Consider the following 21,731-nt stretch of genomic DNA (forward strand, 5'->3'; position numbering starts at 1 on the left):
AATATAGACTAATCTATATATTCACACTATAATTAGTATACTTCGTATACTTCCATTACAATATAGACCAATCTATATACTTCCGTTATAATTAGTATACTACTGTTACACTTAGTATACTCCCACTACACTTAGTCTATCTCCATATATTCCCACTAAACTTAGTATATGTCTACTCTATATACTATCCCTTACAACAGTCGTTATAAACTTACTTTCAACTGGCCCCATCTTACATATACTATTATCATTCTCCACATAGTATGATTCCTGTGGCATCCCAGTGCGCACTGGCTTCACCCTGAATAAATACTCCTTGGGTGCATCATCCTGTGATATTCTCCCAATTAAACTCAAATATACTTCACTCCCATCTATTCTTAGTCTGCCCCTAATGTATCTACAGTTATTCATAGGCAGTATATTAGGTACCTGCAGTAGAATATTCTGCCCAGGCACTAAAATATCTTCTATTTCAGTTATATCTTTACTTCTTACTGTCTCTAGTACTTTATTTACTGTCATAGGCGCATCTTCAATTATTTCTAAGTCTTCATTTGTTATTTCTTCTGTACTCTTCCCTGTGAACACAAATGACTGCGTCTCTTTCTCTCCCATGAGAACCACAGGCTGCTGAATATTCTGTCTTACGGGTTTTGAAATGGTCTCCCTTCTTCTTACTTCTGGCTTAACTGGTACTGCAGTAGAGGGTGCTTCCTGTGCCTCTAGTGGGGTACTTGGCATCTTTGGCTCAAATACTAGCTTCTTTTTTCCTCCGAGTGTTCTTTTGTCCATTTTTTGTAAATTTTTTATGGCGTACTACGGAATAACACGCATTGAACAAGTGCCCGTTGAAGAAGACATAAGGAGAGAGGGAGTATTTAGTCATGCAACCATGGAATATATTAATTTAATTGCAGGATTACAACAGAGTCATATTCCCTTGATAATTCATCCTGGGAAGAGAGTGAAGTCTAAGAGGGAAATGCGGCAGATTGAAGAGAATTTAACGGAAACCAGGAAGCCACAGAAAGTGTCAGCACAAAAGAGGCCATCAAAGACAGAGCGAAGAAAGAAGGCGCAAGTTGAAGAGAAAATAAAGAATGCACTTTCTGCAGCAGAAGACACAAGAGAAGGGAAGCCAAGACATAAAAAGAAGGAAAGAGCAGCACAGAAGCTAGCGAAGAAGCAAAGACTTGGGAAGAGCAGAAGACACCAAGCATCGAACAGACAATAAATTAGAGAGATTCTTATAATGTGAGTATATATGAAGTATATTGTAGTATATTGTAGTAGGGGGGAGTATTGGGAGTATATGTGGATTAAGTCTTGCCAGTTTCGGGAAGAAGTGGATTAAGTCTTGCCACTTTCGGGAAGGAGTGGATTAAGTTATGGCAAAGCGGAAAAAGTCTTGGCAAAGTGGAAAAAGTTCTGTCAGTTTCGAGAAGGAGTGGATTAAGTCTTGTCCCCATAATATCTGTATATAAATATATAATTATAATAAGTATAACCATGTATAAAATGTATATAAAGTGTATAAATGAACATATTCAATTTATTCCATGAGATTATTCACAAGAATATTAAGATTGCTAAGATTCACAAAGAAGCACAAAGAATTCTTCCTCTTACAAGGTAAAGTACAATTCACAAGAGCCTTCATAAATTTCCCTGTTAGAAGCATAAGAAGCACTTTCCCCTTCTCCATAAAATCCCTTCACACCCACAACCTCCCATACAAAGTGAAGATTATGAGAAGTAGTGCAGACTTGCCTTCTTTGTGGCAAGGATCTCCTGCACCCCATCAATCAGGTCATTCTGCGTGATCATATTCCTGCCTGCCCGGAGTGCAATCATCCCGGCCTCAACACAGACTGCCTTGCACTGTGCCCCATTAAATCCCTCTGTGGACCGTGCTAATTCTTCATGGTTTACATTCGGGTCCATTGCCATCTTCCTGGAATGTATCTGCAGTATCCTCTTCCTGCCCTCTTTATTTGGCAGTGGGAATTCTATCTTCCTATCAAACCTACCAGACCGCAGTAGTGCAGGGTCTAATATGTCTATCCTATTAGTGGCTGCAATTACCTTTATATTGGGCGTGCCAGAGAACCCGTCTAACTGATTAAGCAGTTCCAACATGGTCCTTTGCACCTCCCTGTCACCCGTGCTGTCTGAGTCACTTCTTTTAGTGCCTATTGCATCTATTTCATCAATGAATATAATGGCAGGTGCCTTTGACCTGGCAAGTGCAAATGCGTCTCTGACTAACTTAGCACCATCCCCTATATACATCTGCACTAACTGTGGGCCTGCCAGTTTAAGGAAAGTGGCACCCGTCTTAGCAGCACACGCCCTGGCCATGAGTGTCTTACCAGTGCCTGGTGGGCCGTACATTAGTATGCCCTTGGGGGGTGTTATATTTAGTTTCTTGAATTTCTCTGGGTGCGTGATGGACAGAATAATTCCTTCGTATAATTCTTCCATCTGTCTCTCTAGTCCACCTATGTCCTCATAGGAGTCTGTTGGTTTCTCATCAAGTTCCATTGCCTTAACACGAATATCAAAGTCATCTTCCAGTCTCTCAAATACTATATTGGTCTCTTTGTGCAGGGCCACTAAGTCACCTGGTTTTAATTCTTCTGCTGGCACTAGGCCTACAAAGGGCAGGAATGTGGTGACTCTGTTTGATGTCTTAACTACAGCACACAGTCCTTTTTTGTTTATTGTTTCGTCTATATTAGAGCCTTCTTCTTGTTTATTCTCTTCTAGGTCTAATATTTCTACTACATTCCCTACTAGGAAGGGTAGTTGCTTGTTTAGTTCTATCTTTTGCACGTTCTCTTGTATCTTCTCTCGTTTTGCTTCAAAATCGTATGTTATTGCATTTATGTGGCTCCTGAGCATTCTTATTTCATTTTCAATCATTCTCGTTTTATTCCTTATCTCATCCGGGTTATCTGCGAATATTTCTGGATGTGTCTCCTGGAGCTCCTTTAATGCACTCTCTTCAGTCATAAATAAACAGAAATATTCCTATATATATTTATTTATATTATAGTACTGTGGATGTACTCCCTTTTAATAGGCGTAGGATCAGATGGCCGAGTGGTCTAAGGCGCTAGATTAAGGCTCTAGTCTCTTCGGAGGCGCGGGTTCGAATCCCGCTCTGATCATATTTTTATACTCCCCACCCCCACGTAGTAGTACTACAGTAGTGTATATGTGTCTATAGTACACTAATTATATTCCATCCTCATTGAATATTCCATTGTATACCACTATACAATATTATAAATATTCTTGTATACTAGTCTACTACGCACTAGTCTACTACTAAAATTGCATAAAAATATTCTTATATACTAGAAGACTGTAGACTAGACATAACCCGAAATATTGAAAGGTTCTTGGTTGTACTAGAAGACTAGTCTACTAGATATAATACTATAAATATTTCGTATATTACTAGTCTACTGCCCACTATAATATTGAAATATCTCGTATATTACTAGTATACTACTATATAATACTATAAATATTTCATGTAGACTAGTAGACTACTATATACAATAGCATGAAAATATTGAAATATTCTACTACGCACTAGTCTACTATACTACTAGTCTACTACTATCCACTATAATACTATAATATTATAAATAAGCGTAGACTAACAGTAATAAACATGTCTAATAAAAATACAAGAGAGACAACAGTAGAAATATACTAAGTAATAAATACCCATATATAATATAGACTAAGACTCTTAATATATTCTCTTAGTACACTTGATATACACCCAGATATAATATAGACTAACCCACCTTATACTTAATATACTTAATAAATACTCTTAATATAATATACACCCAGATATAATATAGGCTAATATACCCCCCTACTAAATACTCTTAGTATATACATATATATGCAGTGATAACCGCCCAGATATAATATAGACTAAGACCCTCTCCTTCTATGCCTCTTCAGTGACTATAAATTTATTATTTTTTTGTCTCCCATGAAGACATCACAGACCCTCCTGGACATAGCACAAACAAAAGTGCACAGAAATGTGGAAGAGACCTTCTTGGATACAGCAATAGAAGTAGATTCCTTCGTAGAATCAAATGATGGATATAATACAGTCAGGCACACTGCAATAATCCCAGATACATTCCCATATGAATCTATAAAAGACTCTAATATACCTATACAGTGTGAATATCCCTTCAAATTAGACAAATTCCAAGAGATAGCACTGCAGTGCCTGGAGAGAGATGAAAGTCTATTAGTCAGTGCACATACTAGTGCAGGTAAGACACTAGTAGCAGAGTACTCCATACACTTGTCTATACAAAGGAAACAAAGGGTCATATATACTTCACCCATTAAAGCACTCTCTAACCAGAAGTACAGAGAACTAAACGAGAAATTTGGTGATGTAGGACTGATGACAGGAGATGTCACACTAAACCCAGATAGCACATGCATAGTCATGACAACAGAAATATTAAGGAATATGATATACAGGGGAACAGAAATACTCAGAGAGACGCACTTTGTTGTATTTGATGAAGTGCATTATATGAGAGACAGAGAGAGAGGTGTCATATGGGAGGAAACAATCATATTACTGCCGCCTTCCATTAGATTTATATTCTTAAGTGCAACTATCCCTAATGCAGAGGAATTTGCCAGGTGGATAGTCTCCATACACAAGCAGCCCTGCCACGTAATATATACAGAGAAAAGACCTACACCACTAGAGCACTATATATACGTAAATACGCCAGGGAACAAAATAACCCACAGAAATACAGACCAACTTAAGACAGTCAGTGACCAATTATTCGTAATAGTCGATAAAGAAGGTACTTTCCAGACTAAGAATATACCACGCATACAAAGAAGACCAGAGATTAGTCAGGGCTACAACAGAAGAAGAGAGACAATTAATGTGGTAGATATACTGCGTATACTAAGACAGACTAATAACCTGCCCACAATCATATTCTCATTCAGAAGGAAGGAGTGCGAGTCATACGCAATGCTCACTGAGAAGGAATTTGACTTTAACACAGACAAAGAGAAAGATATGATCAGCACTATATTCAGTAATGCACTGAATACACTGAGAGAAGAAGACAGAACACTCCCGCAGATAGTAGGACTAAAGGCACTATTACTACGGGGCATAGGCGTACACCACTCTGGTCTCATGCCCATTGTAAAGGAGATCATTGAAATACTCTTCCAAGAGAACCTTCTTAAAGTGCTCTTTGCCACAGAGACATTCTCCATTGGACTAAATATGCCTGCTAAGTCAGTCATATTCACAAGTATAAAGAAGTTTGACGGAGTGCAGACAAGATTCATCACTAGTGGGGAATATATACAGATGAGTGGCAGGGCAGGCCGTAGGGGTACAGACAGAATAGGGAATGTAATACTCGCACTAGAATCTACAATGACCCTCACTGAGAAGGAAATAAGGAAGGTTCTGCACGGCCCATCTAATACACTGGACAGTGCATTCAAACTGTCGTACAACACCATCCTGAATATACTCAGGCTGGACGGCATGCAGGAAGACCACGTCATAAAGCACTCATTCCTGCAGTTTAGGCATGAGATGCAGGGAAAGGCACTGTATATGCGTATGACTAAGTATATAGATGGACTGTCTGCTGCACACGCAGAATACACAGCAGAAACTGCAAATATACAGGAAATAGCACAGATTAAGAAGTACTGCGAAATAAAACAGCAGGAAGGACAGGCCAGGAAGGAGTGCACACCCAGTCAGAGTGCCCTAAGAAGACTGCTTGTTCCAGGTAGAATACTTGAGGTGGAAATACCCCGGACCAAGACACGTAATATGCAGCCAGATATAACAGTGGAGTACGTAGATGCAGTCACTGGTCCCCGTAGAACACTTGCAATTCTTGTGGAATACTCTGAGAGTGCACTTATTATTATGACAGAAGAAGAAAGTGTCTTGGAAATAGACGTATCTTGCATACGGCAAATATCAAAATCATCCGTTGAAATTAAGTCTAAAAAGTCAAAGACAAAAGTGTTCAGGGAGTTCTTCTCTTCAAAAAGTGCTGACATAAATGCACTCTCATTCTATGCGAGTAATGAACTAGGCATATCCAGTGAACTTGCAGAAATGGCAGTTAGGCTGGAGACAGCTGCAGACAGAATATACACCACATACATATACCCATTAAACTCACAGGATAAGACTGCTGTATTCAAGGCCATTGATGACCTATTTTACATGCACGCTGTACAGCAGGAAATTGATGCCCTGGGGAAGAAGAAAGAGCAGACACGTCTTGTCATGATAGATGAGTATAATAATAAGAGACGCATACTGCAGGGTCTTTCTTATCTCTCCCAGAAGGAAGTGCTTATTAAAGGGAAGGTGGCAAGTGAAATAAGCAGTGGTGATGAACTGCTTCTGACGGAAATGCTTTTCAACAACGAATTCAGCAAGCTGTCACCTGGGCGCATATGCTCGTTGCTTAGTTGTGTGGTATTTGATGACAAGTCAGATAAAATTAGTCTTACGCCAGAGTCTGAGAGTGCACTGAAGATTCTTACGCAGACAGTGGATAGACTGGTCTCTGAGTTTGAAAGGCTCGACATGAACTTTAAGGCAAAGGAGTACACGGAGAAGTTCTGCTGTAATTTGATGGATGTGGTGTACAGGTGGACAGAAGGGTACAGTTTCTCGGAAATATGCGAGACAACGGAAGTATTTGAAGGGAGCATAATACGGTGCTTTAGGCGCCTGGAGGAAGTTCTTAAGGAAATGTCGCGGGCCTCAAAGGTCATTGGGAACGTGGAGATGGAGAATAAGTTCTCTGCTGCAATCTCTTTGGTTAAGAGGGATATTGTCTTTGCTAACTCTCTTTACTTGTGAGTTTTTGTGAGATGAAAAATTAATAAAATGCATTACCTGCTGATGGACTGGATTGAGTATAGGGGAGTGCACAGAGGGCGGGGATGTGCTGTGGGAAGACAGTATGTTGGAGGATGCGCATTTTTATTGGTTTATTAGGGGTCTTCATAATTATCTTTTAAAAATTTCAGCTATAACCACATTCCCACCGGATTAAACCCCATATATTATGCAGAGTGTGCTTGCCATGCATAAATATCCAGGTGGGTTTGCTTCTTGTTGTACTATTGCATGTCTTAGGGTGGCTTATATTTTACCTAAAATTCACTCAAGCCTCCTAAATATTCAATCTCACACGATAGAACTCGGCAAGATTCCTCCAAAATGAATTTTACCTGGAATTATCTCCTTCAAATATCCTGGCATATTAAGTCTATCACCGTGCTATTTATATTTCAAATATTAATTTTCCATGAATGAAAGGATAATAAATAAAAGCGGAAATAAGAACTGCATCCTCTGCGGAAATAAAAACCCAAGCTGGGGCTGCCTGCCTTTCGCCATACTAGCATGCACAAAGTGCGCAGGCGGCATAAGAGAACTAGGAACAAGCGTATGCTCCGTAAAGTCACTCCTTCTCGATGAAGTTGACGACGACTTCTTGCACCCCTTCATAACAGGCAGCAATTCCCTCTTCCTGGACTGGTACGCAAAGAAGTCAAAGGAAGACCTAAAGCCAGCCTTCTTTAAGACAGCACTCGCAAAAGAATACGCAAAAGACCTGAAAGAAGGGAAAATAAAAGAGAAAACCATCACAAGCGCACCCACCCTCAAGAATACCCCACTAGACCAGACTAAAAAGACCCAAAGGAAGTCAAAACTCAAATTCCTCACAGAAAATGACGCAGGCAGTGATGAAGAACCAGAAGAAAGAGAAGAAAAACAAGAAGAAAGACAAGAAGAAATCTTAAAGAAAAAGACAATCAGAAGAGTACCAGGCAGGATACAAACAGATGATGCAAGTGCCATCTCCAGATTAGGCATGTTCAAGAACGTAAAGGACATGACAAAACAGACAGAAGAATCTACCCTAGCAAAGCAAACAGGAAGAAATAATTCACGCGTCATAACAGATGACCCACAGAATGAAACAAAACAAGAAATAGTTAAAGGAAAGAACTTTATTGGGAGTGCAGATGCACCAAAGGAAACTGTGACAGACCGCCTTAAGAATAGCCTGGAGAAAGGGAAGAATACACTTTTAAATACATTCAAAAAATAAACCAACTTCACTGAAAATTACTTCTCATTTACGCCCAGATTCTTTAAGACTCTTTCCCTAAGTGACATATACTCGGTTATAAGTGACTGACTAACTTCTTCTGGTTCTGTCTCTTCCCGGATACTTTTCAATAAAGACAAGATCTTCTCTGAGTTCCTTTTCCTTTGATAACTTGTTTCCATTACCTTTCTTAGTATACTTCCAATTTCTTCTTCGTACTCTTTCTTTTTGTCCATTTCTTGTAAATTTATTTCTTGCGTCTTACGGTTTATAGAGGGATTATTGGATAATAGACTAACTTGTGTGATAATTGGTTTATAGACTAAACCCGTTGTAGTTCTACTAGTAATTGTGTGAATAGTAGTGTATAGACTAAACCTGTTGTAATTGTACTAAATTCACTAAATCACACTAATACCCATTATAAACCGACTAATAAGCCCATTAAATACCGTTATAATCAGATTAAACTCACTAATAATCCACTAAATTACACTAATAACTGTTGTAACTAGATCAATTAGACTAAATGTACTAATAACCAGAATATACTAAATACCATTATAAACACACTAACAACCCACTATTATTATAAATACTCACTCTAAATACCCACTAAATATACTAAACCCCCACTATGCCCCCACCCTTATTAATACGGGAGTGGCTGCACTTGATGTAATTACGTCTAACTCAGTCTTCACCACCTTATAATGCGAGGTGCCATTTAACCCGTAGCCACGCCATGTATTCGCAAGTATAATGTAGCCGGATATGGCAGCAGACGTAGTCGCAAATAGTATACTGTAATATTCAGATGCCTTAAATGCACTGTCCGTTATTCTGCTGATAATTGGGGGACACACGGAATACGCAAGATTAATAGAGCAAGACAAAAGAGACAGTCCTATGCCTAATTTATCTGGGGAAAGCAGCAAGGGATAGCAAGGCCAATTGCACGTCTGCATGCCAGAAGCAAGACCCAGCAGGAAAGAGGGCAAATAAGAGATAGAAATAGAATAAAATATCATACTGTGTCCGAATATCAGGAATATACTGCCTAAGCATATACAGCTAAGTCTGTGCCCATATTTATCTGTTATAATACTAATTACAACAGTGCACCCTAAGGCAACCACTTCCTGCAAGGCAAGAGCCCTACTAGCTTGCTTTGAGGTTAAATTAAGCCTGCGCTGCAAGATGGCAGAATTATTACTGGAGAATATGGAGATGGAACAGGCAAGCAGCACACCCATTCCAATGAAAAATGGCAATAGATGGTGCGTGTTTTGTTCTTCAATTATTTCTGGTTCTTGTGATGTGCTAATATATTCCTTCCTGCAGATGCACATAATTAGTGCACCCCCAAGCCAAATTAGACAGGTAGTCAGTAGGGAGCAGTAGATTAGGCCCTTTTCAATTAGGGTGCCCAGCAAGAGATAGGCTAATATTGAGCCTAGCCTGCCTATGGCTAGACTAAGCCCGAATATTCTGCCGTGCTCGTGGGAGTAAAAGAGGGAAGAAAGCATCTTATTCTGGATGATTGTGAAACTCTCTCCGCCTAGGCCAATAATGAAGCGGCCTGCCAGGATGCACTCGAATATCTGGAGGCAGGCACCAATTGATGTTATGGTTTGTCCTAGGACAATTAGGCCGTATGTGTAAAATAGCTTATTATGGTCAGATTCTGCGGAGAGGTTAAAAAGCAACGGGAGAAGAAGATTTGGGAGGGCGTATGCGGAGTACAGGAGACTGTGGTATCTGGCATATCCTGGGCCAAAAGTGGCCTCTAGCCCGGTGAACATGGGTGAAGGACTGTCGTATGCGAAAAAGAAAAAGAAAAGTGCTAGGGAAGAAAGCACAAAGAACTGAATCCTTTTGGAGAGTACTTTCCTGGGGATTTTCATGAAACACTTTTTGTCTTTTGCTTTTATGGGGGATAAAACACTTTAGAAGGAATATTATTGTGAAACGGACTATCTAAATGTGAAGCGGATTATATGGAGTATATTAGGGTATATTGGGGTGTATTGGGGTTAAAGAATATTTCTGTTCTACTACTACTAAATAATTAGAGTATTCTTGTGCTGGGGAATTTCTGAAAATCCTTTACAAAAGACAAACTAAAAATACGCTATAAACGGGCTATACCAGGCTATAATTCAGTTACATTTATTCTCTTACAGTTGTGCGACTAATTCCCTGACTTGTTTTATCTGCTGTGCCAAAAGGACGGGAGATTTCTTTAATAGGTCAGTGAATATACAGGAGGGCGTGCTTCCTTCCAGGGCCATGGATACATTTGACTCAATAAACTGCGATATCTCCATGGGCCGTATGCATGCGTATGATGCGTCCAGTAGAACTGCCTCACTGGCATATTCGCAGAGTGAATTTCCGACTAGCTGCCTGTCCTCTTTGATTATGTGCAAAGGAAGCAAGAAGTTAAGGAAACCTGCAAGGCGCATCAGAATATCCCTCTCACAGGACAGGAATTCATCCTGTGTATAAGCACCATCGCACACATCTACATATGCCTTGAGGGTTCTTGACTTGCATGCTACTAGCTTGTTTGCAATAAAAAGGCTCACTGCCCCAATTAATTGGTACTTTTCTTTGGAAGGCCCAGAGAGAAGGAAGTATTTGTCGACTATCCTGACTGCTGTCTGGTATATTGTGCTGTTCAATTTATAGTCTACCTTTACATCATACATCCACTCCAGAAGGGTCTGTCTCATTTGCATGGTTATTTTAGACTTACTCCCTGCACCCACCTGTATTTCATTCTGTTCTTCCTGGGATGCTATCTCTAGGTCAATTTCATCTGAGGATGCATCTGCTGCCTTAGCACTTTTTGTTGCTGAGATTGTCTCGTTAGTCCTTTCTACAACAGGAGTATCTTCTTGCTCTGCTTCTTGATTCTCCTTAGTCTTCTTTACAACAGGATCTTCCTCTTGCTCTTTCTCAGTAAATTTTCTTTTTATATTTTCTTCTCCTTCTTCTCTCATGCGAATTGAATTTGCTTTCAGAAGATCCTGTATGGAGCCCTCTAGGATTGATGCATTCTGCAGTGCAGTGTCCTTTGTGAAGAGTGAATTTGTGCTTCCATTGAAGAGATTTGTCATATTCTGTGATACTTCTGGGCTTACTGCGAATATACTGGATATCTTCTTGTTTTTAGTCAGTGTCTTCTCGGTCTCTGCTTTCTGCACTTCTTCATGGAGTTTTATTTCTTTTACTTCTTCATATTTCTTATTTATTTCTTTTATGGTTGCAAGAACCCTATTTAGGTGACTGTAGTATGTGTCTACGTATTCTATGTATGGCTTGAGTATTTCCCTGCGAATTGGCTTCTCTTCCTTTTTTATGGTCACCCTGATATTCGTATGGTTTATGTTTGTTATGTCTTCTAGAACTCTTTTTAGCATGCTTTAAATTCTTTGCTTGGTTATATACTTGAGATAAATTGGCGGTAAATTGTTTCATTTTTTCAGAAAAATGCGGGGAAGTAGTGGAAGAATGATTTTCGTTAAAATGGCAGTTATTTTAGTGCTGTTTGGGGCCGGGTATATATTTACGCGGTTAGTACCTCTTACTCTTATGAATTTTAAGAGTGTACGCCCAAACATGCTGTATTCTTGGAACGAAACAGTGAAATTCAAGTATGTCGTGCTTGCTACTGTTTTATTGCTGCCTCTGTTGCAGATTGTGACCGTGAACATGCATAATAAGAAGATGAGGAGTCTGGATATTTTGCTGGATGCTTACATTGGGATAAATGCGACTTTTATTATTACGGCTGCTGCAAAGTGGGCAGTTGGCAAGGAGAGACCGGATTATAACGATAGAATACTGCAGAATCTCAAGGCCCATGCTATTTTGGAGGGGAGGAGGTCATTTCCCTCTGGGCACAGTTCAATTTCCATGGCTTTGGTGTTTTATTTAGTGCACCATGCATGGATGGCAGTGAAAGACACGCCTAAGCCATTGGTGCGCAGTGTTTTACTGTACATTGGGATATTTGTGCCTATAGTTGTAGGATGTTTTGTGTGCATCAGCAGGATATGGGATAATAGACATGATGAAGTCGATGTATTAGTGGGGTACTTAATAGGCATAACTATACCTTACATTACGCACATAACTTTAAAAGGAAAAGAGAAGAAATTAATTGAAGAGGGCTCAGACAGTCCTGCTACTAAGGCAGGAGAGAGTGGGGCCAATTCCGAAGTGCTAGAAATGAAGAAATGTCCTTGAAGTTCGCTAGACCTGGTCATTCGCATTATATTGGGTTTGGATTATATTTTGGAAGTTCTCAAATAATGCATAAAATTACATGTGGAAGGAGTGCTTGGCGTGTATTTAGGGTATTTTAGGCTGGAAAAATAGTAAGAATCCATGAAGTCTGTATAGGATTGATTTCTTGTGTGCTTTTCCAGATAAATACTTGCATGCTAGGGCATGGCTCTAATTATCCTGTGGTTTTAGGGGTTCTAAAGGGGTTTCTTGAATTTTTGGGAACTTTGTGCAGAAATTATTATAGATATTTAGTACATAAATATGTATACTTGGCGTAACTTACTATAAGGAATATACATAGCATGGCCATTTAAGCTGTATAATCATTTTTGCCATGCTAGTATGTTCATTTATTGAAGTTTTAGTCTTCACCTATTTAATGGAAAATTTAAGAGGATTAAATTATTCCACTAGAAGGCCGTGCTTCTGAAGCACAGCGTATTAATAAGAATAAAATTATTCGGGTTTAGTTTCGGGTTATTTTTGATCTACTCGGTTTCCATGGCAAGATGCAGTGCAAATCAGGATATTTACATGGGTTTTAGTCATAATACAACGTGTCGTGTGATTTAGTCAGTGCTCGGTGTACGTGTCCTTTCTGGCTACACATATATTGAAAAAGTGTTTTAGAGTAAATGAAAGGCCCAATCAAAGCATAGAGTGAATTTCTGGGTGACACTGTAAACAAACAATGCAAAAGTTCCTGGATAAAGTGGACAGTGCAAGCATGAAGATTGAAGCGTGCAAGGAGTCACTCGATAAAATGAACTACCTCACGCGGCGTGTAAGCGGAGTCTCAGAGGAAAAAGAGTCTAAAAAGCTCAGAGACGACTTAGCAGGTCTTCGTAATGACTTCATTGAGAATATCTCGGAGGTAAAGGATGGAATAACCGAGATAAAGCGAAAACTCAGAGGAAAGACGCAGCACGAACTGCACACAAAGCAGCAGCAAGTGAAGTCTCTGGTGGAAAGAACAAAAAAAGTCATTGAGGAATTCAGCACAACACAAAGCGAATTTAGTGCAGAGGAAAGAGAAAGGCTTAAATCGCAGTATATTATAGCTAAGCCAACAGCAACAAAAGAAGAATTAGAAGCAGTAGAGTACAGCGAGTCACCAAAAATACCCTTCCTAAATGGAGGGAAAGGAGATGCAGATGAAAGAAAGAAAAGCGTGAAGCATATTTCTGCAGGAATCCAAAATGTCATGAAAATGACGCAGGATCTTAACCTACTAGTGCACGAAAAAGACAGAGATGTCGACAAAATTGCAATTCACACAACGCACGCAGAAGCAAAGGCAAAGAAAGCAGACCAAGACTTAAAATCGGCAGAAAAGTATCAGAAGTGGGCTAGACTTGGGAAAATGACTTTTTATTCGATTATTATCTTCTTGGTGGTAGTTGTAGTTTTGGTTTTATTCGGTGGGTTTGTTATTTTTGTGCTTATGGCTATTTTAAACTACAAAGCAGCGCATTCTGGTGCTTCATCCGGCACAGATGGAAGTACTTCTGGCGGGGGACAGGCACCTGCAGAGACAACAGCTGGATCAATTGAGCAAAGTGTCAGAAACATCTTAGGAGGAAGCAATCCTGCACCAGCAAATTAATTTACAGATGGTTTGCGCATGCAGTATATTACTCCTAACGTTTTTTTAATGAAGGGTATGTTTGAATAAGATTCTGTCAGAGAGGATACCTATAAAACTCTACCGACCACAGAGAACAAAACAAAAACATTCATATTCTCCCTTACTGAGCTATAACACTTCTGTGTCTTCGAATGCCAGTGTATATTAGTCTTTATGGTGTGTTATAACCAGATATAATTCTACTAGTGTAAAGTGTATCCTTCACTTTCTTTCGTTTGGACTGTACTCCGAAGAAGACTGGTCCTTGAAAGCACCAATCAGAAGCTATTTGTGTGCTCATCCCGTAAGAGATGCGAAACAGACACTCTTTAGTGTTTTTTATGGTGTTTGATTGTTTTAATCTGCATTTTATCTCTTTTATAATAATATAAAATCCTTCAAGTCTTCTGTTCTGTGAAGACTTTTCTTCTATATGGGGAATAAACACAAATAATAGAGAGAGATCTGGAAAATTGAAAAAACTGCAATATTTCAAGAACCATCATACACCAAGCAAGAAGCCCATCCAGTAGCTCTGGTGCATGTAAAATTCCCAGAGAATAAAGAATAAATAATGAGATTCCATTCAAGACCAAATTACAGCCACTTTTGGCTAATATTTCACTTAAATACTTAATAGAAAGCATGTGCGCATTTTTGTGCGCACAAAGAATAACTTAACTATGCTTTATTTTAATAATTAAGGGTCATCAGAAGATGTCTTGCTGTAAATATGATTTCTTCTGCTGTATATCTCCTTTGATGCAGTATACAAAAGATGCACATCATTTTTCAGCTCTTTCAAGTGGCCCTCAATGACCAAGTAATTAAAGTCTAATGCCTTTATTTGGACAAGCCTATTAGGAAACGAGCTGGACTTCTTTGATGCAACAGTTAGCTTAGAATACTTAAAGAGCATCGCCTCATACTCCTTCAACTTTGTGCACGCGCCTTCAAAGAGTGAAAATAGTTTTTTCATGGAGAGGTCTGACTTTCCATGAACGGACTTTTCCATGTTAATAATATTCTTTGCCTCCTTCCCTACACTCCAGTTTATTATATCTACTTCATGTATAATTCTCTTAAGATATTCTATAATCATATCAATTCCTGTCCTTCTTTGGGAAATAGAGAACTCATGGTGCTGTATCTTCTCTTCTATAACCAATTCATTGTATATGTTATAATGCGTGTCCATTAAATTTCCAGGCATAAAGTGGGATATTGTCTCCCGTACAAAGGATGAGTACATTTGCTGCACTGTCTCCATATTGAATATTACATTCTTTTGCTGGTGTATGGTAACCGTAACAAGCTTATACATATATAAGTAGTCTTTCAGGCTGTACTTGCAGTATCTGTACAGATACTTAAGTATCCCGTACTGCTTAGGGTCTATCCACCCTTGTTCATGGATCCCCTTAAGACCAGCTATTTTTTGTCCCTCTGTAAGACACTTGTATAAGGTATATTCCACCTGCCCCAGGGAAACAAGCAAGTCACTTGTAAGTGCCTTCCTGTTAAGTGCCATAATTGAGCATGCACTTATGCATATTTTCTCCTGCACCTTCTCAAAGTCATTATACTTCTGCATAAACTGGACTAATTCCAGTTCGTCCAGAAGTGTAAACAAGACTTCCCCCAGCTCAGACAGCTTGCATGTGATTTGTTCAAAATATGTCTGAAGCCGTGCAGATATGTCTTTATTCTCATTTTGTTCCCTTTGCATCTCATCCCACAATCTCAGGTAGTTATTCCACAGGGAAATTAGGTCAGATACGCTTTCCTTCACATGAGTATCCTCAAAGGAGGCTTCCATCTTGCCTTCATACAAGGCAAATACAGGCGTAAGTTCTTGCCTCTGCTTCTGCAGTGTCTTAGCCCATTGTGTCTCCATCCATTTTTCGGATTATTTCATATTCTATATTTTATCCAAAGATCAAATAGATCTCATGTCTCCTGCATATTTGACGTATCCATCAATTTTGATCGAACTGTAAACCACATCGTAAGATAATATTTATTGTCCTGTTCTTATTTTCCCCACATTCAAAACCACTTCCGTATGGGCATCTGCTGCCTTAATTTCCGCCTTAAATACAGCGCCCTCTCTGGCTCCCTTCACCACATCAGAGAAGTATCTGAGGTGTGCGTGATCTGCCATTCTTCTGACTAAAACTACCTCGCTGAAAGACTCTTTTTTATTCTCACCAGAGGATACAGTGTACTCTGCGGTTATAAAGCTCTTTTTACCGACAATCTTACCAATTCCATCAGAGATAGTCTTTATATCGGATACAACTGCATTTTCCTGTGGGATATTCATGCTTTGTGTCTCTATTTCTGTCTCCTCCACCTTCTCTTCACTTTCTTTCTTCTTTGCCTCCGACAGTTTCACCTTCTTCTCTTCCTGTGGCTGTGTCTCTTCTGGCTCTTCTGTCTCTTCTGGGCACTTCCTTTTTCTTTCACCCTTCTGGCAGGTCTCTGGTACTATCCCTCCGATCATTTCTTCGTTCTTCTCTTCCTGTGGGGTGCTTTCCTGTGCGTCCTCTGTGTCCTGTTCGTCTTCTACCTCACAGGATGCATCTTCCAAGAGTCCCCCCTTAGAGCCCTCTACAATTAAGAAGTCAATTGCATGTGGTCCCTCTACGACCAATTCCATCTGTGCGTCTGCAAGTACGTCTACTACTTCGCACTCCTTCCTGCCAATCTCCAACTCTGCAAGCAAGGTTGTCTCTCCATTAGACTTCATGAATACTTTGCTCGTTCCATCTACTACTTCTTCTGTGTATGCAATTGACACGTTAAGTATCCTTGCAGATATTTCATCTACTGTGTGTGATGCATTACCAGGGACCTGTATAGTTCTGTATACTGTCTCTTCTTCATTTGTGTTTACTTCATGTGGGTCCATCTCCAAGAATAAAATATCCATTTCATTTACGCCTTCTGTTCTTAGTTCTATCCTTACGCCTTGCTTAACAGGAATATTAAGTATTTTGCTTTCCATCTTGTTTGTGAGTAAGTTGCAGATGGTTGTCTGCTGTCCATCTATTGTGGCAATTAGACTAGATCTAATACTGTCCTTTTCTACGCACGGTGTAAGTGAGACTGACTTTATAATTGTGTCATTCTCCATGCTCTCCTGGACGTAAATATTGTTTGGTCTAATGGTTAAGCTATGATACTTCATATGTGCTAAAAAAAGAAGAAAAAAAAAGAAGAAAAGGGAGTGAATTACAGTGGGATATTTATGTTTGTAGGATATTTATGTTCGTAGGATATTTATATAGTGATATATACGGATTATTTATATGGGGGTTTATATTGTGCATAGTGGAATATATTGTGCACTGAGTGGATTAAGTCTTGTCATATTTTATAAAAGTGGATTAAGTCTTGTAAGAGTGGCATAAATTGTGGTAATGCGAATTAAGTAATGAATGAAGTATATTAAGTAATGAATGAAGTGGATTAAGTTTTGTCATTTTTAGACTAAGGTGGATTAAGTCTTGTCAAAGTGGAAATAGTCTTGCACCAAATGGATTATTTTCTGCACTAAGTGGATTAAGTAATAACTCTACTGGATTAGGTCTTGTCATAGATGGAAATAGTCCTGGCATATGCGGATTAAATCTTGTCATGGATGAAAATAATCCTGCCCTCTGAGCAGCAAGTTTTTCCACCTGAGCAATATGTCTTGCCCCCTTAGCAATAGATCTTGTCCATTTGGAAATAGTTTTGCTCAATTTGGAAATAGTCTTTTTCTTGTACCGTACTAGTCTTAGTCTCATTCTATTTTTAATATTTCCAAATTAAGATATATTAATTAATATATCACAAACAAGGCATATTACACATAGTGCATTATGTTCTGTCTATATTGTCATTACTTCTTACACTATATGTAATAAATAATGCACTAATTTATGATTAATTAGTGTTGTAATTAAGTGTGTAATTAATTACACATAGTGTATTATATTGTGAGCAATTAGTCATCACTTATTACACATAGTCTATTAACTTATATCACATATTGCGACTAAATATAACACATTTATGCTCATTACTTATTACACATAGTGTATTATATTTTGTCATTCTCACTATTACTTCTTGCACATAGTGTACTATATTTTGTCACAATTAATTAATAAATTATAACACAATTTACACAAAGACTTATTACACATAGTATATTATATTCTACCATATATTGCATTACTTATTACAAATACTACTATATATAATGTCACAAATATTACCATTACTTTTTACACCACATACAAAAAGTCCTGTCATTTCTACTAAGACTTATTACACATAGTATATTAAGTCCTGCCCACATTAATTAATAAATTACAACACAATTATCATCAAGACTTATTATACATAGCACTATATATAATGTCATATATTACATTACTTATTACACATACTACTATAAATAATGACCTAACCAATTAATAAATTACACCACATTCATGCTCATTACTTTTTACACATAGTACTATAAATAATGTCATTTCCACCAAGACTTATTACACATACTACCATATATAATGTCACAAAATAAGACTAATTACAACACAAATACTTCCATTATTTTTTACATATACTACCATATATAATGTCATTCTCACCAAGACTTAATCCACAATAACCCATAATACATAATAAACCTAATATACTTTTATTCTTAATTCAGATAATTGCTAGGATCAAAGTGCAAAGTATTAGACATAGAATAGAATGAACAATAATCATCTTTTTTGTTCTTCTTCTTGTTTTTCTCCACATTCTCCTCCCCAAGCACTAATTTATCCAAAGTCTCCAAATCTTCTTCTTTAAACTCATGCGTATCCTGCATAAAATGTCCATCCCCAGTGTATCCACTGTAATTAGACAGGAAGCATTCATAGTCATCCTTCTTTGTTTCTTTCTTTATAAATAATGACTCCAATTCGATTCCTTCTTCTTTCTTCTCTTGTGCCTTCGTGTTTTTCACCTTTGCTCTTTTATTTTGGAACCAAACTTGTACACTCCTGGGGGTCATCCTGAGTTTAGTCGCAAGGGCCTTCCTTAAGGTGGCATCTGGCTTTATATTTGTCTCAAATGTCTTCTCTAATAATTCTAATTGTTCTTTGCTTGTTCTCTTCCTGGGTTTAACGTGGAATGGGTTATAATATGTATTTTTGAATTCTCCTTGTGGTGTCTTATGGAAACTATCGAAATATGAGTCAGGGCTTGTAGTCATATTTTGTTGTTAATTAATTTGTATTTATATGTGTTGAGATTCCTATTTGAGTATTTCCTTAATTGGGTATATTACTTAATTTGGACCTATTAGGTTAATTTATGGTGGATTAGTCTATTTATATCTTGGGAATTTGAAATTATTTGAAAATATTACAGGGGTTAATTTTGAAAATATGGACAGGACTTTTTACATGTTGTGTAAAAAGTAATGGAATATTGGGTGGGACTTATGGTAGGAGGGGGAAAAGTGATGGAATATAGGGTGGGACTTATGGAAGGAGGGGAAAAAGTGATGGATTTGTGTTTGGATTAGTGGGGATATCCAGGACTTATGGTACTATGTGTAATAAGTAATGTAATATATTACAGAATATATGGTGGGGATGGAATAAATAATGAATAAATTGACAAGACTTATGGATAGAGTGGAATAACTCTTGGTGAAAATGGCAGGACTTTTTATATGTGGTGTAATAAATAATGAATATGTGGTGTATTTAGTTATATATTGCAGAAATTATGGATATTAAGGAAAAAGTAATTAATAAATGAGTAGGACTTTTTATATGTGGTATAAGAAGTAATTAATAAATTGACAAGACTATTTATATGTGGTGCAATAAGTAATGTAATATATGACAGAATATAATACACTATGTGTAATAAATAATGTAAATTATGGTGTAATTAGTCAGGGTATGCATAATATAATACACTATGTGTAAGAAGTAATGAATAAATTGACAAGACTTATGGATATTAAGGAAAAAGTAATGACTAATTATTCATAATATAATACACTATGTGTAATAAGTTATGGAGGTATTTTGGATGTAGTTGGCCGGAGATGCCCCCATTGAATGGAAGTGATTGCTTGCTGTCATACAGGGAATAGTGACATATTTGAACAAATTATTTTTATTAGGTGACAAGACTTATGACACATAGTGTAACAAGTTGTGATTATTTGGACAAGACTTATGACAGGTGGAAAAAGTCTTGAGCAGGGGAATAAAAATGGATGGGACTATTGTGACAAGACTATTTCTACTTAGGGCAAGACTTATTACGCAGGGGACAAGACTATTTCCACTTAGGGCAGAATATATTACGCAGGGGACAAGACTATTTCCACCTATTACAGGACTTATTACGCAGGAGACAAGACTATTTACACTTAGCGCAGGACTTATTACTCAGGGGACAAGACTATTTCCGTGCTAGACAAGACTTAATATACTTTTTATAAATTGGACAAGACTTAATCCACTCCTTCCCAAAAATGACAAGACTTTTTATACATACCACATTATATTCTGTCACTTTCACCAAGACTTATTCCACACATGCCATAAATAATGTCACAAAATAAGACTAAATACAACACAATCACATCCAAAACTTATTCTCCTAGTGCCATAAATAATGTCACAAATGACAAGACTTAATCCACCATCTAAAACATATTACTTATCATACATAATAATATATTAATCTTGTCTTGTTCACCACCCCGTAATATAACTTCAATTAGACGCTTCACTACTTCCACTTTCCTGCGCTCGTCGCCCCCGCCCACTATCCCTTCCAACCTCCCAATTAAACTGACTAAATAACACTCCCTTTCAATGGAATTCTTCCTGTCCCGTTGTAATAATGTATCCACAATCCTCTGCAGAATTAGTAACCCTTCTGCTTGCATGAATAAAATTTTAAAACATTTCTTAACAATGTCTCAGTCATAATATAAATATAACAGAATATAACCAGATACAACAAGAATGCAAGATAAATTACCAATTAATTTCTTAAATTTAGAAATAGAACCCTTCACTCAAAAATCTTTCACAGAAATTATAAATGAATCGTTTAAAAACAATTTATCGCATGTGATTGCAAAAGTATTTTTAAAAAATGAACAAAAACCCGTTATTTATGATGCCAGAATACTGTGCAAGTACCTATTTGAGCTGATAATCTCACAGGAAGGACGCACTGTCCGGCTTAAGCGCGTAAATGACCCAATTAATGATAAAATAATCAAGGATATTTTATTCTATGAGATACCCGTTAGAAGTAAAGATGGTTTAGATGGGAAATACATTGGAAATCAGAAGGATTTCTTGGAATCAACTAGTTTTAGGTCTAAAATATTCAATAGAAATGATCCCTTTGACTCCCTTAGCATTAATTTCTTGTTTAAAGATAAGAAAAAGGTTGGTAGGAGGCCATTCCTGCTGATAGGGATATCATTCACAATATTGTGCATTATATTCTTATCATGCACATATACAGTACTGCATACTAGTAGACTCATAGACCCAATTAAGAAATACTTGAAATAA

The 21,731-nt window shown here is 37.8% G+C and overlaps 15 protein-coding genes and 1 non-coding gene across 16 annotated transcripts; 7 read left to right on the plus strand and 9 right to left on the minus strand.

The window, feature by feature from the left end:
- Positions 1 to 177: 177 nt before the first annotated feature.
- NESG_01251 (uncharacterized protein) lies at positions 178 to 795 on the minus strand (the record flags this gene model as incomplete). Its single annotated transcript, XM_053048886.1, has 1 exon — positions 178 to 795. The coding sequence occupies one exon, from the start codon at positions 793 to 795 to the stop codon at positions 178 to 180; it is 618 nt and encodes a 205-aa protein (XP_052904691.1).
- A 16-nt stretch (positions 796 to 811) lies between these two features.
- Positions 812 to 1,237, plus strand: NESG_01252 (uncharacterized protein; the record flags this gene model as incomplete). The annotated part of the gene is made up of 1 exon (XM_053048887.1): positions 812 to 1,237. One exon carries the CDS (start codon positions 812 to 814, stop codon positions 1,235 to 1,237), a length of 426 nt encoding a protein of 141 aa, XP_052904692.1.
- Positions 1,238 to 1,322: 85 nt separating this feature from the next.
- On the minus strand, positions 1,323 to 1,514 carry NESG_01253 (uncharacterized protein; the record flags this gene model as incomplete). Its single annotated transcript, XM_053048888.1, has 1 exon — positions 1,323 to 1,514. One exon carries the CDS (start codon positions 1,512 to 1,514, stop codon positions 1,323 to 1,325), a length of 192 nt encoding a protein of 63 aa, XP_052904693.1.
- Positions 1,515 to 1,749: 235 nt separating this feature from the next.
- NESG_01254 (26S protease regulatory subunit 6A) lies at positions 1,750 to 3,018 on the minus strand (the record flags this gene model as incomplete). Its single annotated transcript, XM_053048889.1, has 1 exon — positions 1,750 to 3,018. One exon carries the CDS (start codon positions 3,016 to 3,018, stop codon positions 1,750 to 1,752), a length of 1,269 nt encoding a protein of 422 aa, XP_052904694.1.
- A 76-nt stretch (positions 3,019 to 3,094) lies between these two features.
- NESG_01255 lies at positions 3,095 to 3,176 on the plus strand. Its single transcript has one exon. It is a non-coding gene; the product is annotated as a tRNA-Leu (tRNA).
- An 848-nt stretch (positions 3,177 to 4,024) lies between these two features.
- On the plus strand, positions 4,025 to 6,937 carry NESG_01256 (uncharacterized protein; the record flags this gene model as incomplete). Its single annotated transcript, XM_053048890.1, has 1 exon — positions 4,025 to 6,937. The coding sequence occupies one exon, from the start codon at positions 4,025 to 4,027 to the stop codon at positions 6,935 to 6,937; it is 2,913 nt and encodes a 970-aa protein (XP_052904695.1).
- A 451-nt stretch (positions 6,938 to 7,388) lies between these two features.
- On the plus strand, positions 7,389 to 8,198 carry NESG_01257 (uncharacterized protein; the record flags this gene model as incomplete). The annotated part of the gene is made up of 1 exon (XM_053048891.1): positions 7,389 to 8,198. One exon carries the CDS (start codon positions 7,389 to 7,391, stop codon positions 8,196 to 8,198), a length of 810 nt encoding a protein of 269 aa, XP_052904696.1.
- Positions 8,199 to 8,215: 17 nt separating this feature from the next.
- NESG_01258 (uncharacterized protein) lies at positions 8,216 to 8,434 on the minus strand (the record flags this gene model as incomplete). The annotated part of the gene is made up of 1 exon (XM_053048892.1): positions 8,216 to 8,434. One exon carries the CDS (start codon positions 8,432 to 8,434, stop codon positions 8,216 to 8,218), a length of 219 nt encoding a protein of 72 aa, XP_052904697.1.
- Positions 8,435 to 8,833: 399 nt separating this feature from the next.
- NESG_01259 (uncharacterized protein) lies at positions 8,834 to 10,105 on the minus strand (the record flags this gene model as incomplete). The annotated part of the gene is made up of 1 exon (XM_053048893.1): positions 8,834 to 10,105. One exon carries the CDS (start codon positions 10,103 to 10,105, stop codon positions 8,834 to 8,836), a length of 1,272 nt encoding a protein of 423 aa, XP_052904698.1.
- A 273-nt stretch (positions 10,106 to 10,378) lies between these two features.
- On the minus strand, positions 10,379 to 11,626 carry NESG_01260 (uncharacterized protein; the record flags this gene model as incomplete). Its single annotated transcript, XM_053048894.1, has 1 exon — positions 10,379 to 11,626. One exon carries the CDS (start codon positions 11,624 to 11,626, stop codon positions 10,379 to 10,381), a length of 1,248 nt encoding a protein of 415 aa, XP_052904699.1.
- A 70-nt stretch (positions 11,627 to 11,696) lies between these two features.
- Positions 11,697 to 12,455, plus strand: NESG_01261 (uncharacterized protein; the record flags this gene model as incomplete). The annotated part of the gene is made up of 1 exon (XM_053048895.1): positions 11,697 to 12,455. One exon carries the CDS (start codon positions 11,697 to 11,699, stop codon positions 12,453 to 12,455), a length of 759 nt encoding a protein of 252 aa, XP_052904700.1.
- A 733-nt stretch (positions 12,456 to 13,188) lies between these two features.
- On the plus strand, positions 13,189 to 14,103 carry NESG_01262 (uncharacterized protein; the record flags this gene model as incomplete). Its single annotated transcript, XM_053048896.1, has 1 exon — positions 13,189 to 14,103. One exon carries the CDS (start codon positions 13,189 to 13,191, stop codon positions 14,101 to 14,103), a length of 915 nt encoding a protein of 304 aa, XP_052904701.1.
- A 721-nt stretch (positions 14,104 to 14,824) lies between these two features.
- NESG_01263 (uncharacterized protein) lies at positions 14,825 to 16,021 on the minus strand (the record flags this gene model as incomplete). Its single annotated transcript, XM_053048897.1, has 1 exon — positions 14,825 to 16,021. One exon carries the CDS (start codon positions 16,019 to 16,021, stop codon positions 14,825 to 14,827), a length of 1,197 nt encoding a protein of 398 aa, XP_052904702.1.
- A 123-nt stretch (positions 16,022 to 16,144) lies between these two features.
- NESG_01264 (uncharacterized protein) lies at positions 16,145 to 17,317 on the minus strand (the record flags this gene model as incomplete). Its single annotated transcript, XM_053048898.1, has 1 exon — positions 16,145 to 17,317. The coding sequence occupies one exon, from the start codon at positions 17,315 to 17,317 to the stop codon at positions 16,145 to 16,147; it is 1,173 nt and encodes a 390-aa protein (XP_052904703.1).
- A 1,509-nt stretch (positions 17,318 to 18,826) lies between these two features.
- NESG_01265 (uncharacterized protein) lies at positions 18,827 to 19,384 on the minus strand (the record flags this gene model as incomplete). The annotated part of the gene is made up of 1 exon (XM_053048899.1): positions 18,827 to 19,384. The coding sequence occupies one exon, from the start codon at positions 19,382 to 19,384 to the stop codon at positions 18,827 to 18,829; it is 558 nt and encodes a 185-aa protein (XP_052904704.1).
- Positions 19,385 to 21,167: 1,783 nt separating this feature from the next.
- NESG_01266 (uncharacterized protein) lies at positions 21,168 to 21,731 on the plus strand (the record flags this gene model as incomplete). The annotated part of the gene is made up of 1 exon (XM_053048900.1): positions 21,168 to 21,731. The coding sequence occupies one exon, from the start codon at positions 21,168 to 21,170 to the stop codon at positions 21,729 to 21,731; it is 564 nt and encodes a 187-aa protein (XP_052904705.1).

Source organism: Nematocida ausubeli (assembly GCF_000738915.1).
Source record: "Nematocida ausubeli strain ERTm6 chromosome Unknown supercont2.3, whole genome shotgun sequence".
Taxonomy (NCBI): Eukaryota; Fungi; Microsporidia; genus Nematocida; species Nematocida ausubeli.